The 16,978-nt window shown below is 44.5% G+C and overlaps 1 protein-coding gene across 2 annotated transcripts in view; it reads right to left on the reverse strand.

Moving 5' to 3' along the window:
* The window catches only part of kif17 (kinesin family member 17), a 72,039-nt gene that overhangs the window by 18,360 nt on the left and 36,701 nt on the right, over positions 1 to 16,978 (reverse strand). For both annotated transcript variants that reach the window (XM_068017530.1, XM_068017529.1), the window contains 4 exons: positions 16,269 to 16,375; positions 14,221 to 14,399; positions 12,975 to 13,203; positions 6,086 to 6,344 (listed from right to left, as the gene is read on the reverse strand). In XM_068017530.1, the coding sequence (XP_067873631.1) occupies positions 6,086 to 6,344; positions 12,975 to 13,203; positions 14,221 to 14,399; positions 16,269 to 16,375 (774 nt within the window). The remainder of the gene's footprint in view (positions 1 to 6,085; positions 6,345 to 12,974; positions 13,204 to 14,220; positions 14,400 to 16,268; positions 16,376 to 16,978) is intronic.

Genomic DNA, 16,978 nt, shown 5'->3' on the forward strand with positions numbered 1-16,978 from the left:
TTTCGCTGCAAGAAGCCGAATCATTTTGCACATAAGTGTTTGGCTAGAAGGAAACACAATAAGCAGGTACAGATAGCCACTGGAGAGATATCAGCTGAAGATTCTTACGAATCACTATATACCATGCAACAGATTGGTTCAGTCAGGTCAATAGGTGATAAATGGTTTGTGACTGTTGGAACGATGACTGCAGAAGGAGACCATTAAGTCAACATAAAGTGTCAGATAGACACCAGTGCATCAGCAACATCATGACCTTCACAGAACTGTGTGAAGTGGCTCAACATGGCGATCGAAAAAGGTTGAGGCTATATAGTGCCGAGAGGACAAATTACTCTGAAAGCCCAATGCAATGACAAGAACGAAGATATGGAGTTCCAGATCATAGACGACAAGCAAAAGCCACTTGTCTCAGCTGGAGCAAGTCTAAAGCTTGGACTGGTAACCCTCAACATGCTAAAAGAGATTTGCAACGTGTTGCAGCACAATAAACCATTCACTGCCGAACAGATCCTAAAGGAGTTCAACGATGTATTTACAGGTTTAGAATGGCTTTCTGGAGAATATCATCTTGAAGTAGATGAGAGGGTAAGACCAATTCAGCATCTGCCAAGGAAAGTTCCATCTGCCCTCAAGATCTGCCTGAACGACAAGATAGAAGAGCTGGAAAAGAAGGGAGTAATCAAGAAAGTGACAACCCCTACAGAACAGATTATCAGCATGGTATTAGTGAAACAACCTGGAAAGCTGAGAGTATGGGCTGAATTTTATAGAGCCCTCGACATCGGGAACGGTGGCAGGGGGGTGTATGAAGATCGCTCCGGATGAGGCCTGCCACTGACCCTGATGCCGTGAGGGTCAGGCCTGATCTCAACAGAGGTGGAGAGGCCTCATGGAGGCCACCCCCCCTCCACTCGGCAACGGGACCACGATTTACACATTTAGATAAATTACCTTACCTCAATTAATGAAGGTCCCGTTGCCTCCTGATTTGCTGCCGTGATCTTCATTCTGGCGGCTGGTACTGCCGTGCCTTCAGATCCCCATCCGGGGAAATGAGGTGCAACTCGGTGGGGAGAGGGAGGAGGTACCTTTCCCAGGGCGGGAGGGGTGGAGCGGGGTCAAACTCTTCGGATTGGTTGGGGGGATGGTGGGAAGGGGTTGAGAATTAAAGTTTATGAACGTCGGGGGTGGAAGGTCATCTCGTCAAGGTAAGTATTTTGGGGGGTGAGCGGGCAAGGAATTAAATGTAAGGCTATTGACGGGGGGACTGGGAGAGGGGATGAAAGGATTTTGTCAATTACTTTCATTACTGTAAAATGCAATGTTCCTTTAAGATTTGAAATGGTCTTTTGGGGCTCTAAGCCCTTTAAAAATGGCACCAGACACCATTGCCAGGGACGGCTCACCTGCCCCCTCCAGGTCATCAGGGTGGGGGGCGGACGCCCCGGCCATGCTAATGAGCCGCCGCGTTTGGAATCGTGGCTGCTCCGCGACGTGCATCCCAAGTGTATGGGCCGCCATCTTTCTCACCTGCCACCTATTTCGGCAGTGGGACTATAGAATCCAGGCCTATATATTGACCCATAGGATCTAAATAAAGCTCTGACGAGATCTCACTACCCTATACCAACCATCGAAGGAATTTTGCCACAACTTGCAAAGGCAAAAATCTTCACTACTCTAGATGAGAAGGATGGTCACTGACAAGTGAAGCTAGATAAAAGCAGCAACGTTCTAACTACATTCTGGACGCTGTTTGGGAGATACAGATGATTGTGCATGCCGTTTGGCATTTCCATGACTCCGGAGGTGTATCAATCTAGACAGCATGAAATAGTGATCTTCCCAGAGTGGAAGCTATAGTGGATGATCTGCTAGTTTATGGATGCGGAGACACAATGGAAGAAGCCATTACTGACCTCGATCAAAATATAGTGCGACTGCTAGATAGAGCTCGCCAGATGAACCTGAAGCTGAAGCTGAACAAGAAAAAATTTCAATTAAAGATGCCCGAAGTCAAGTACATAGGTCATATACTAACAGCAAAATGTCTTGACCCGGATCCCGAAAAGGTGAGAATGGTAGCAAAAATGCAGCAACCAACAGATGTAAATGCAGTGCAATGATGTCTTGGATTCATCAACTATTTAGCACATTTTGCCCAACGTGCAGTGGTATTGGACACAGAACAAGAAGCAGCATTCACTAAGATCAAGCAACGGGTGATGGCAACACCAGTGCTGAAATACTATGAAGTAAATAATGAAGTCACCCTGCAGCGTGACGCCAGCAAGACAGGACTTGGAGCAACCATAATGCAGCAAGAACAACCGGTTACATTTGCATCCAGGGTGTTAACACAAACTGAACGACGCTACATTCAGATCAAGAAAGACTGCCTTGGCCATTGTCTTTGCTTGTGAACATTTTTATCAATACCTACTTGGAAGAGACAAAGTGACAGTCCAGTCCGACCACAAGCCACTTCAAAGCATTTTCCTCAAGCTGCTACTATCTGCCCCAAAGCGCCTGTGTAGAACGTTACTCCGGTTACAGAGCTATCATCTGGATGTGACACACAAGCAAGGGAAACAGATGTACATCTCCAACATGCTGTCGAGAGCAACACTCCATATGAAGAAAATAGAGGATGCTACGACAGAGCGTGAAATCTTCCAGATCCAACGTGAAGCTGTAGCTCGACATGCTCTGGAAGTCATCAAACCAGCAGAGACATTGAATCTGACAGACAAGCACATTGCCCAAATCAAGTGAACTACACATCGAGATGCAACTCTCCAAGTGACGCAAGAAGTAGTGATGAAAGGATGGCCTGAAAGCATCGAGGACACTCCTGTGGTCACAAGTGTGTATTGGGTATACAGAGATGAATTGACAGCCCAATATGGCATTGTGTACAAAGTCATCATCCTGAAGGAGTTGACAGGAGAGATGCTAAAGCGCATCCATGCAAGCCACCAAGGTATTGAGTCGAGTGTGAAGAAGGCAAGAGAAGTGCTCTACTGGCCAAACATGAGCAATGAAATCAAGGACTACATCAGCCAATGCATTGTGTGTAACGAATACCAAGCTAAGCAAGCTAAACAGCCGCTGATGACACATGACATCCCAGACAGACCATGGATGAAGCTGGGAGTAGACCTCTTCACCCTCACAGGAACTGATTAACTTGTCACCGTAGACCACTATTCTGACCACTAGGAGGTAGACCAACTGTCTTCAACAACTAGCGGTGAGATTGTAGAATGCCTGAAAGCATTCAGTCGTTATGGGATTCCAGACATTGTGATGAGCAACATGGCCCTCAGTTCATGAGTGAAGAATTCAGCCACTTCATTTAGGATTGGGAAATTCAACACCATACTTCATCTCCACACTATCCCCAGTCAAATGGAAGGGTGAGGCGGCAATGAAAATCACCAAAGGAATCATAAAGATATCGAGCAAATCCAGCACAGATGTATACAAGGCAATCCTCGAGTGGAGAAACACACCTACTGAAGGCATGGAAAATAGTCCAGTACAGAGACTAATGTCACACCGCACCCAAACTACTCTTCCAGTAGCAAAAAAACTACTGAAGCCAGAAGTAACAGGCGTGAGTGACAAAATCAAGGTGAAAAGGCAGAGAGCCAAATTTCATTTTGACAAAACTGCCAAACCATTGTCAGAATTGAGCATTGGAAAGCCAGTCAGGGTACAAACCTTCAATGCTCTCAACAAGAGTCAGCCTAAGTGGCAGTTTGGGACCTGCGTACAGCTGTTATCACCTCGATCGTATGCAGTGGAAGTGAACAGCCAGATATACCGTTGCAACTGCAGGCACGTATGCACGACTGGAGAAGCTGTTCCTTCACTGCAGGCAGCCAATCAGGAAGATAAGAACTCGCCATCTGCACAGACCACAGATCAACCATCAGTCCCAGAGGTTCACAGCACCCCAACAATGCAAATGAAACAACAGTTACCGTGGCAACAAGAAGTGACACGGGAACGACACTCCCCAGAGAAGGAAAATCACCCATATGAGCAGCCAATGACAACATGCACCATTCAGAGTCCAGCACGATTTAAAGACTATGTGTGCAATGCATGTGCCGAGACTGACGAGAATAACGAACTGCTAATGCATGAGAACAGTTCTGTGCATAGTAAGTAACTTGGGGAACTCACAGTGTAAATGATAATGCATGCAATTTTTTTTTGTTTGAAAAGGGGAATGTTTGGGATAGAAATGCAATAGTGTACTAATGTGCCTCTTGGCTTGCCATAGTCATGTGACCTCTACCATGAGGCACTCATTGCAGGCATCCATTAGAAGGCAGTTCAAAAAGGACACAGTACAAGCAAGACTGTTGTCCTGTGAGCTCATAATAATTAGTAGTGAAACAACAAATAAAGTAACTACTTTCAGCATGGAGGAGGGGATTGCTTGTGGAGATATAAAAGTGTCAATTATATATTTAAAACATTATTATATTTGTTTTTAAATTCCCAGGTTGGCAGAGGGTTATATCTACTGTGTATTAATGTTCTCTTTGAGCTATTTATTCTGCTTGTTTTCCCATGTCACTGAGTGCCAAATGGAACTTGTTTTTGAAGTATTTGAATTTGTTTTTGAAGTATTTGAATTTTGTTTTTCACTGACTAAAACCAGGACAGTAGGTGAAGTCCAAAAAAGAATAAACTACACTCCTGAGACAAAGAGTGAGTTAGAGAGAGATAGTAAAACAAATGCAGCAGGCCAGAAAAGATCAAATGTAGCAACAAAGATGAAATAAGCAATGACAGAGGAGAAAGGAAAGGTACTTGCCTACTTGCAAACTGGTGAGCTTCTTTATTTTTCAGCTCACCAGGAATAGAATTTTGTCATTCATTCAGCACATGCAAACCAGTTGCGATTTCCAACCTACAGAGTAGTCCACTCTTGTCTGTTCTGATTGATAGATATTCCTACTTTTGTCCAGCCTGTCACTCTAGAATTGACCTTTATAGCCACTCCAGGCACTGCTTCACAAATCACTGACCACCTCCAGGCGCTTACCCATCGTCTCTCGAGACAAGGAGGCCAAAGAAGATGATTCTTGGCTAATCTAGCTTATTGAGGTTCGTATCGTGGTTTATTAAAATTGCTTTTGAGACCTTGTGTCTAGTCTATATGAAATCATAGAAATTTACAGCATGGAAGGAGGCCATTCAGCCCATCATGTCTGTTCCAGCTGGCAGGTAGCCATCCAGCCTAACCCCACTTTCCAGCTCTTCATCCATAGATTGTAGATTATCCAGTCTATAGTGATTCCCCCTCATCAAACAATAAATGTTTCCACAATTTTTGAGTGTTGCCCATATCCAAACTTGCATCAAGTCTCGTTCAAGTCTCTCCCCCACAATCGCTGACTTACATTGGCTCCCAGTTTGGCAAAGCCATGATTTTAAAACGCTCAATCTTGTTTTCAATTCCTTTTCATGGTTTTGCCCCTTCCTTTCTCTGTAAGCTCCTCTAGCCCTACAAGCCTCTGCATTCTTCTCCACTTGCGCATCCCCAATTTTAATCATTCCACCATTGGCGCTTGTGCCTTCAGCTGCCTAGACCCTAAAGCTCTGGAATTCCCTCCCAAAACCTCTCTGTCTCTCTCTTGGCTTTAAAGTTGCTCCTTAAACCCTACCTCGTTCCTGTCCTAATATTTCATTATGCCGCTCAGTGTCAAATTTTGTTTGTTAACGCTTCTCTGTAGTGCCTTAGAGTGCCTAAAAGTGCTTCATGAATGCACATTGTTGTTGTCTTTGAAAGTCCTCAAACTTAGTTTAATCAGTGGAGGTATATAGAGCCTCTAATCCCAGCTCGTTTAGTAATAGAGCCATTCTTGCTTATTCAATTTAATTTACAGAGGTCCCATTTGTTATGCACAATAGTGTGCAATTCAGGTGGAATTTTATTAGGCACATGCATGAAAACATTGAAAGGTGTTTCATAGCTTTTACTCTGGAGATATTGGCATGTTTCTGAGAGAACTTTATAAAGAGAACACTTCTCTAGCCAAAGATGTCCACTATCACTTACCAGAAGGAAGAGTGATCTTTTGAAGAACTGTTTCTGGTAGTTTCCAACAACCGCTTTCTTCATCCCAAACACTTTCCCGCTTTATTTTGTCAATATTACTGTAGTTACACTCACGCCGGATCAATGGCTGGATTCTTTCCAGGACTTGCTGCAGCAGAATGTTTTCCCGCTCCTGCTTCCTTATAGTGGACAGGTAGTCAATACGCTCAAATTCAAATTCTGATTGGAGATCAGAGATTTCTATCTCTGCAACTTTTAGCTTATGCAAGATAAATAATAAACAGATTAACTAACAAATCTGTTTCTGGCCCATAAATAAAAGATAGTCATTAATAAATCCTATATGGAATTCGAGGGAAACTTCTTTACTCAGAGATGAGAATGTGAAATTCAGTAACACAAAGATGCATTTAAGGGGAAGCTAGATAAATAAATGAGAGAAAGGAATAAAAGGATATGTTGATAGAGTGAGATGAAGAAAGGTGGGGAAAAGGCTCATGTGGTGCATAAACACTTATTTGTTTCTGTGCTGTAAATTCTATTTAAACAGGGTGGGGTTTTTTCTAATTCATCACAATTCCACCTCATCCACGTTATCTTATTGTATAGGAAGAACAGAGTATGTTTATTGAATTGAACATTGTTGAGTTTAACACCAAGCTCAGATTAACCCTAAAATTCAGCAAACAACAGAGTAATCAAGAGATATGTGCATGAGGAAAATAGATAAAGAACTGAGAAAGGGACAGATAGTTCAGCAACATGAGGATATTCATTCTGATGGAATTTCTTCAATTCATTACTTCAAAAGCCATCTTTCAGATGGCAAGTTAAACCGAGGCCCTTTCTTCTTGCTCAAGTGGACATGAAAGATCCCAAGGCACCATTTGAAGAAGAGCAGAAAATTCTCTCGGTATCCTGGGCAGCACTCCTCCCTCAACCACTAATACCAAAAAAGCTCATCTAATCATTTGATGAAAGGTCAACACAGACCTGAAACGTTAACTCTGTTTTTCTCTCCACAGATACTGCCTGATCTGATGAGTATTTCCAGCATTTTTTGTTTTTGTTTCATTATTTATTCATTTGCTATTTGTGGAATCTTGCTGTACACAAAATGCGAATATCTGAGGTTCAATCCTTGATTTCAGCAGAAGGGCATTTCTATTTGACATAGTGCTCATAGAAAATGGGGAGGGTTCTCAGTTCTAATTACCATCCAGTGGCCCCTGCTATAAAGTAGCACATTAACCAGTGAGAGAATCGGGGTTGGTTGTGATGCCCTCGCTAGCAAATAACCAACTAAGGCTCACAATTAAAGAATGGGTCTAATGGTCAGTCCACTCTAGTGTGAATACTTTACACTAGGTCAACTCAACCATTAAGCAATATTTAAATTTTCAAATGAATAGTCTATGAACAGACCTTTAAATGCCTAATAGACATTCCACTGTGTTACGGCCACGTGGTGAGGGGTTCAGGTGCTTCCCACTGTTCAACTCCCACCTGACCGCAGCAATGAGTTTAACCCCTTTGTGTTTTATTTGCCAAATAAACAGACAGCAACAGGTTTTCTTGTAGGTTTAAAACAGAAAATCAATTATTTATTGATCAATGCGTCTTAACCCGAAATTGCCGCAACCACATCCACTCACGCATTCGCTTGCACAGCCATACACACAAGAGACAGAGAGGAAAAACGGGTTTAAGTGGAGGTAGGTTTTGAGGGGTCATGGTAAACCTGCTGAATTCTCTCGGAAGTCAAGTTCTCGTTGGTTGTAGGCCTGAGATGTTTGCAGGTTTCTCTCCTGGTTGAAAAGTCAGTTGAAGGCAGTGGGTGACTTCTACTTCACTGCTGTTAAAGTATAGATGTAGAATTCTACAGTAGGGCGCTTCCCTTCTTGCTGGATTTCTCTCACCCCTGAGCTGGAAACAGGTTTCTTAGATGCTTCTTTCTGGATCTCTCTCTCTCTCTCTCTGTCTGCCTTTTAAGGTAAAAATTTGCTACATCTCTGCTGGAAGACAGGTATTTTCCTCCCTGTAGTGACCAACAATGGCCTCGGATATGGCTACTTCACACCTTCTTTGTTTCAGAAGAATCCATTCAATTCAGGAATATTTCTGGATGGACGTAGGATGGATGCAATTAACACCTCCTAGCTTTGAAGATATTGCTTTGTCCCTGTCAGTTTGAATATACAAAGGCCAAGTCTTTTAACTTGCAGTGGCCATTTTGGAGTACATTGTTCACTTTTGAAAAGAGAGGTCCTTTTTTTAAAAAGACAGTCAATTTTTATAATTCTTCAGTTTTAGTCCATAATTCGTCATTGTCACACTTCTTGTATGGTCAATGGTAACTGTACAATTTGTCAGTTGTATCACAGAGTAACATTGGACCAGATTTTAATCAGGGCCATGAGTGGCTCGCTGCAGGTGATCAAGCGGCGGCTGGCCAATTAAGTTGAATGAGGCGCGAGGACGTCCAATACACTGCATGGTGGTGGGGTAGAGGTGGAGATGCTGGCATCAGCTAAAGCCATGGCATTTAAAGGGCTGCTAGCCCTGCATTTAGTGTTTCATTGCCAGGTATAAAGATTTCTTCAGATGAGAAAGGCTTCAGAACAATGGCAGAAGGAAAGCCCCAGGTGGCTCCCAGGCTTTAGTGATGCCTCCCTCTAGGTTCTCTTACAGTGTGCCAGGGAAAGGTGGGAGATACTGTTCCCTAGACAAGGGAAGAAGAGAGCTGGGCACCTGACCATGTAAGCCTGGCTGCAGATAGGAGAGGAGGTCAGCACCTGTGGGGTCACACCAAGGACCTGGATTCAGTGCTGCAAGCAGCTCAATGACCTCATCCAGGCTGCGAAACTGAATACCTCTTAAAGCCTTTAGCTCTTGGGCGTTGCATTTGTCAGAGCAGGAGGATACGTTGGGTTGAGAAGGACTACTCTCCCAGATGTGGGTAAAGAGTCAAGCAATACAAAGTGCCCGAAGCATGGCTAAATGGCACTGAAAGGCTGCCTTTTGTCATTGGAGACCCTCACGAAGTCCCTGGTAAGAGGCTGCATGCAGGAGGCATCTGCATTCCCCTTAGTAACAGTTGGACTACCACCAGCATATGTCTTGGACGTCCCTACTGGGAGACAAACATCATCTTTGTGTCTGCAGGAGAAGACAGCACACAATCGCAGAGAGCAGGCCAAGACGGGTGGTGGACTATCAAATCTCCATGTGCTGAGCTCTATGGAGCAGGAGGCCATGGAGCTGACATAGCCACAGGACGGAGGGTGCGTTGCGGACGGAGAGAAGGGACACCTTCCCAAGACAGTAAGGTCACCATGGGGCACAAGGGCGCATCAGCAGCAATGGAGCCATGCTGCTCATGAGGCATCCGGTGCCTACAGGGGTCTCCAATATAGGGGTGTTTGTCATGTCGGGAGGGGAGGCCCTTGACCCTTCAATGCTTCTGTTTGCTCACGTAGTTCATGTAGAATAACCACAAAGAGCCTCCAACACTGTGGGAGAGCCTGTGACCTCTCAGGGGGAGAAAGGGGTCTCAGAGGGTACATCACCATCTCATACCCCCACACCCTCCACCAGCACAGATACTCTCATGTTGGTGGGTATGCGCTTGTGGTTAGATTCGGGTACCCAACCTGATGGACACAGCACAAATGCACCCGAGCAGCTGACAAAGGCAGTGACAGCCCAGGCCTCTGGCAGTCTATGGGAGGCCAGGTCCATGATAGCCCCTGGCTCATGACAGGCCTCATAAAATGCTGCAGCAAAAGGTCAGGCAACATCTGGCAGAGATGCCTAAAGCTATATGTGCCTAAGTACGGATGGTGGAGGAGTCAATTCAGGCCTTGAGTGCTGCACTGTCTCTGACTGCTGCACAAGTGGCATCCTCCATTGAGAGATTGGCGGCTCTTCAGAAGAGCCAAATCCAGTAGAGCCCTCAGTGTCTGCAGGATATTAGTGCAGACCAGCATAACCTCATCTTGACCATGAGCTCAAGGCAGCATTGACAAGGCTAGAGGGGAACAGGATACCTGGAGTCAACACCAGGTCCTCTATCCTCTCAGGTCAGCAGGCAGCCACAAGTGTGCCTTGCAAGTGAGGAGGAGTGGCTGCCCCCTGCAGCTGGGGGCTTCTCTCAGGGTGCTCCTGGTGCGGACAACAGTTCCTCAGCCCCTCTGCCAGTGACGTCAGATCCCCCTTCAACCCTGACGACAGAGGGTGGTACTGCTTCTGTACAGGAGGCCCTCAGCATGCTGTGACCCTCCAAGTCTCAGACATCACAGGATGACCACCGAGGTCATCCATAGCCAAGGGCAGCAAAGTCAGAAGCCTGCCTTCACTTCAGCTGACAGCAGAGGGGGAGCATCAGATAGCAGCACACACAAAAGAATAAAGAAGAGCACATAGAAGCACAGGGGATTCAGGGTGAATGTGTAATGTAAATAGAAAGGGTTGTGTTGTTATCAGGGATAATGAAGATAATTATCATACAGGATCGCCTTCCTCTTATTTATGGCTTTGGCGCTTCATTTCAACCCTGCCTCTGTCGAGGGGCTCAAGGCGAGGTATCATGTTGCGAGGGGAGTCTGGAGCCTTGCCAGCTAAGCGCTGCACACCCAAGAGCTGAGGGAATGTCTCCTGAAGGAAGGTGATAACAGGGCTGCATAAATGTAAGTCTTTATTGGTCAACCTACAATTGGCAGTAAGGATCAAAGGAAACGCAAATGTATAAGGGCATCATGTGCCTCCCTTGCACCTATCTCATGGCGTCTTTCCTGTTGCCCCTGGGCCCTTCATCTGGTGATGCGTGGCCAGCTTTCTCCTCCGCATCCTCATCATCTGAGGAGGCAGCACGCTTCTCTCTATCCTTATTGTTCAGCGTCTCCTCCCTTTGCGGTGACAGGTTGTGCAGCACACAGCAGACCACCACAATACGCAAGATCCTCACGAGGGAAGATTGAAGGGCTCCACCAGACCGATCTAGGTACCTGAATCTCATCTGAGTGGACCAATGTCCTGCTCTATGGTCGCTAGCGTTGTCTCGTGGAAATGTTGTACCACTCCTCTGCATTTGTGAGAGGGTTCTTCACCAGTGTCAGTAGCCATGTCCTCAATGGGTAGCCCTAGTCTCCAAGGATTCATCCCTGAGGGCGCACAGAAAGCCACAAAATCTCTGGCAACTGGGATTGTCTCAAAATGTAGACATTGTGGAAACTTCCTGGGAAGCCTGTACAGAATTGCAGGATCCATTTACGGTAGTCACAGACAAGTTGTACATTGAGGGAATGGAAGCCTTTCCTGTTGATGAAGGATGCTGGCTGGTGTTCAGGAGCCTTGATAGCCACATGCGTGTAGTCAATGACGCCCTGCACCTGGGGGAATCCAGCATTGGCCCTGAACCCGATAGACCGCTCAGTTTGAGAGCTGGGATTACATAGTTGGAAGCGCAATAGTCGCCGGCCCTCCTGAAAAGGACATTGGTGACCTCCTTGATGCACTGATGGGTCACTGACTGTGAGATCCTACACATGTTCCCAGTGGATCCCTGGAGTGCTCCAGAGGTGTAAAGTTCAGTGGCACGGTGATCTTCAGTGCCACTGACATTGGATTTTCATCAGGTCCCCTGAGGCCCAGCTCATCCTGCATCACGGTACATAGGTGAGTGACGGCCTCTTTGGAGAGGTGGAGTCTTCGTTGGCGCTGCCTCTCGGACATCTATAGGTTGTTGAGCCTCGAGCAGTTGACTGTCTCTGGAGGGTAGCTTCTGCATGGAGGCCCTTTGTGCCCTTCTCCACCATCTGGAGGCCGATGCTGACCCTCTTGTGGGCTCACAGGTCATTGCGGTGGTGGAGCCTGGACCTCCCTCCCGCTCAGCTGCGCCTTTTCTTCATTGGGGTCCCCGAAGCCTGGATGAATGAGGCCCATGAAAGGTGGCTTCTCCCCGAGTTCAAGGCCTTCACTGCCAACGCCGCCCGCCCCCCCCCCACCACCACTTGTCACCTCTGACGAGGTAGCACTTGCCCGTTGCCCCTGGAATGGCACCCCTGCACTGCTGAGGCCTTTGCCCCCACTCCTAGACGATGCCCGATGCCCTCTGTTCTCCATCCTGCCTGACAGTTGATGCTGCCTCTCCCGATGGCCTCCTTTTGCAGCCAGCAATGAGCTCCGACCTCCATGTCACTTCCCTCAACCAGGCAAGGCTCTGAAACCCTGTGATTGCCAAGCGCCGTTAATAAAATTTAACACTAAAAATAAAATCACTGTCAATACTCATCCTAACTATCTTAATTGCCTGCCTGCCTTGTCAATGTTTGCTCTCTGCCCTCAATATTTGCCGCCATCGATAGAACTGGGATGGGACGTCACGATGTCTCCCGTTTGATTTAATGCTCCCCACCTCTATTCCCGTCCCCAAAGTCCACATAAAATGCTGCCCATTGTTACTAGAAACTATACAACTTCATGGGCAGAATTTTAACAAAACCGACCTGCACCCCGTGTGAGGCTCAGCATCTGCATCCACTTGTTAAGAGGCAATTAAATTGAAATTTAGCCCAGCATTCTGGTTTGAACAGCCAGTAACTGGGTTTTCCAAGCTGTGTGGACGTCATCAGGGTCAGCAATGTGAGGGCACAGCGGGGATTGATTGTCCTGTGAAATTCACAGGCTGGCAGGGCTGTAAATACTAAACAGCATAGTTGCTTCCTTGCCTAAGTGAAAAGCTTTAGCTCACAGGACTTGTTCTGACAGCGAACCTTCACTGCTTTACAGGAGACTTCCAGCATTTTGGAAATCATTTCTACTATTTTGTGGAGGCAAGTATCCATGAAAGTTGAGAGAATAAGAGGGAAATACAAAGAAAAAGCAGTACCTTTCTCTGCAGATTTTCTATATTTTTGCTTTTCGCTCGAACTTCATCCTGAATAGATTCATAAACATTGATCAAGATAGCAGGATCATCCCGGTCTGTGTGCTTCAGTGCTTCTGCAAGTTGATTCTTTCGTTCATCTGCATACTTCTTCCGTCGTTTCCGTTTCTCCTTCAGCTCTGTATTTTTGGCCTCTTCTCCACCTACAACCTCGTTCTCCAACATCTTCAGCCTACAGTAAACAATAGAAAGTTCCATTAATTGGTCTCACACTTTGAAGTTGAATTTGACTTTTGGGTGACCAACCAATGGAGCACACTAGCAGCTGCTTGTACCCGCAACAAAGAGGCAGCTGCGATTTTGAGATACTGGCCTCATTTACATCAGGTCGATGAGCTGTGGGAGCCAAAAAATAGCAGTTAAGTATCAGGTTGGGAACGAGATTGGAAACTATAAGGATAAATATAAACTTGGGGTGTGCTATTTTGTTGCAAGTATCAACTTTAGGATGAGTTATTTAACCGACTGCCTGTCCAGGTGAATGTAAAAGATCTCGTGACACTATTTGAAGAAGAGCAGGGAGTTCTCAGTGTCATTGGCCAATATTCAGGACTCAAGAAACATCACTAAAAGCAGATTAACTGATTTATCTCTTTTACTGCGTATAGGATCTTGGTGAGTGCAGTTTGGTTGCCACTTTTGACTACATAATAACTGTGACTTCACTTTAAAAGTAATTAGTTGACTGTAAAATGCTTTGGGATGTGCTGAGGATGTAAAAGGCACTATTTGGGGGCCCTGAAATTCTGCTGGGCTATCACTGGTCTCCTGCTGTAATTTTTGCAAGAGACTGGCTGAAATCCCAGAAAACATAGCTAATGCAAATTTCTGCATTACACTTTAAAAAACTGCAGCAAAAAAAAAAGGCTGCCATTTGAAATATACAGAAAAACTCTCCAGGAACAGAAATACTGGAACCACAACATCTGCAAGCTCTTAATTGACTTTCCCATGAATAAAGCTAGAGTTCTGATTTTCAGCTTGCACAGTAATTTACCTTTAGGTGAGATTTAAAAAGGCACACACAGACACAACACCTGCAGTTTGATGCATGTTGACAGTGGATGAGGTGCCTTGCCAGGCATTAGAAACAGTACACATAGATTGCCTAAATCATTTCACATATGCAATATTTACCAAAAGTCATGTATATTATTTATGGCAACAAAGGCACACTTATGGAACAGACCTTGCAAGTACTTCCTCCTGATCTAAGGTGGCAGGTGAGGAACCAGCTGGAGAACATTCAGGCGTGAAATCTTCCTTGAGCGGTTGCAGATCTAATGGAGAGCTTTGCTCTTCATTAGTTGGTGTAACTTTCTTGCTGCTACTGTCCTGTGTGGCTATTTCAGGCTCTGCTTCAATCAGCTTAAAAATAATTGACAAGAAAACCAAATCATGAAAGAGACATTTAGCATTTGAAAGGTAACCTGGTTCAGCAGTTTACACAATAGATAATAACGTTAATTTAAAAAATACACCCATATGTATTGAATTGTATATTCTCCTAGTTTATATTATTTGTAGGTAATAGGTAAATTATTAATGTTAAAGCATTAAGGGCAGTTAAGAGTATATGTGTGCCAACTTCTTCTTTGGTAATTAATTGGTAATAGGCATATTGGCTCCAGTAACTGTAGCCCATTCCATGGTGGAAGTGTGGAGAAGAAGGTGCTAGTGATCTGCTTTTGAGGCTCTCAGATTATCTGGGGTTGAGGAACTCATTTCATTCAATTAGCAGTGGAAAGCACCTGCCGCACAGTGGGTGAATCTTGGGCAACGGCAGAGGAGAGGGAAGCAGGAAAAGATTCTCTGGCTTGTATCCAACAGCATGGGCTGTGTTTGGAGTGAACAGAGGGACCATCCCAAACAAGTCTGAGGGAAAGAAGCAGATTGGGAAGCTACCTCCACCCCATTCCCACCAGACTCATACCGGCCCTCTGCCCTTGGCCCTGCCATCCTCACTTACAGGGCTCCTTTGTGGATTATGTATTTTTGCAACAGCAGAAGCATCAGGACCACTCTAAAACCAATTCATAGAACTAATATGGCTTACTCCTTTAAGCTGTGAAAAACTGATTTTTGTTCAGAAAGATTGGTAACACATACCCTTTATGATACTCTGTGACCATGACTGCCATTTCTTCTACTATACTTTATTTCCCATTTTCTCTATTGGATCAAAGATGGTGGCTGGACAATCTCTTTTCATACCTTATTCAGTTGGGATTGCCACTCATTTGGTTTTGTACCAGACAAATCAAACTGCATAGGTCCACTTTTTAAAATAGTTTTTTTCCACTTATTGCTTCATCATTAAGATGTTCAGTGAACTATTTTCAATGAATTTTCTTCATCACCAGAATGTAAGCCATGATCCCATTTCCTGCTCTGCTCTGCTGCTATCCTGTCTCTTGCTTGGTTCTGTTCTGGACTTGGCAAAAAATGCAACCCTCCCTTCAATGCAGTTCTGAAACTAGCTGCTTTGTTTATGAGAAAAACCCAGCTTGACTTGCTGTTGTCAATCTTCCCTCCCTCTTGATAGCTTTGTGCCTCAATTCATTATTGCAGTTTGGGCTGAATTGGCAGATCACAATGCGAGGAATCCCTGACACAAAACCATCTCCTACTGTTCTATGGCACAGCACGTTATTTTTCCATGGCGCTGCAACTCTACACTGTAACTAGAAGTTCTATTCTCAGTTATCCATCACCTGTCCAATCTGTGCAGTTTCAAAAGTCATCAATAGCTGATTATATGCACTGACACAGAACAAGAAACCTAGAGATGCTGATCTGCATTTTAATGTACATACAGCATTATTGCTTTCCAGCATCACACTATTAAAATACTTCCTATATTGTTAGCCTTTGATGTCACCTGTGCACTTTCTACACATACTCCATTAAAGCCTCTCTCCCTATCATTTGACTAAAAAACTGCCACTGTTTCCAAGACCTCAATCTTGTCACCACCAATCACTTGAAAATTTAAAAATAAAGCATATATCATACATATAACCCCAATGGTTGGGTTAGAATCAATTAAGAACCATATATACAATCTTTTCTGTGCATTAATAATCAGAAATTCCCAATTATATGACTATCACAATTTAAACTGGCTGACAGTGCACTCATGTTTAACTCTGAATTTCATCCTAACACATAAAACTATAAAAAGAATGCAATGAAATGTGCATAGATGTTTAATGGCAATTTTATAATAATATTTACCATGGCAACATCTAGCTTCCGTTCTATTTCACTCACATCCGCTAGTTCAACATTATATGGCTGAGTTACCTCTAGGACACAGGTTCTTCCTTCAAATTCAGGTGCATCTGAGGAGACGGAGATACATTTGTGTTTTGGTAATGATAACATAGGCATGTGTGTTGTTACTTTAAAAGATTGTTAAGAATATTTATATTCCCCATCAATAAAAGGACTCCTGGTTTCAGACCAGCTGTACCTTTAGGACCTTTAACAAACAACCATCTCAATGCTTAAAAGCACGCAGCTCCAGCATATGCATAGATACGATAACAGCCCCAATGTATTCTCTCATGTATATTCTAATCAAACTGAAATCTTTGAACATGCTAAAGTTTTGCATCCCCAGGTCATCCAGACCCTAAGATACCTAAAGACGTTGTGTGCTTCATTTCAATGTAAGGAAAACTTTTTTGATTAAAAGGTTTAGTTGGATTGCTTACTCTTAACGTTTTCCATCAGGATTGTGCAATGTTTTCAGTAACTTTACAATTAACGATTTATTTAATTTTGTTTTTGGCACTTCCAGTAATGAGTGCATCTTGGGAAATGCATTCCTTGCAGGTGCCAGTCCTTGCTGGGATTACTGGAACATAGAATGTCCTGTCTAGTTATTGAGCTTTCCCAATGGCTGTTTAGCTAAATGCACAGTTTGTTGTGATACGGAGCCT

Source organism: Heterodontus francisci, chromosome 37 (assembly GCF_036365525.1).
Source record: "Heterodontus francisci isolate sHetFra1 chromosome 37, sHetFra1.hap1, whole genome shotgun sequence".
Lineage (NCBI taxonomy): Eukaryota > Metazoa > Chordata > Chondrichthyes > Heterodontiformes > Heterodontidae > Heterodontus > Heterodontus francisci.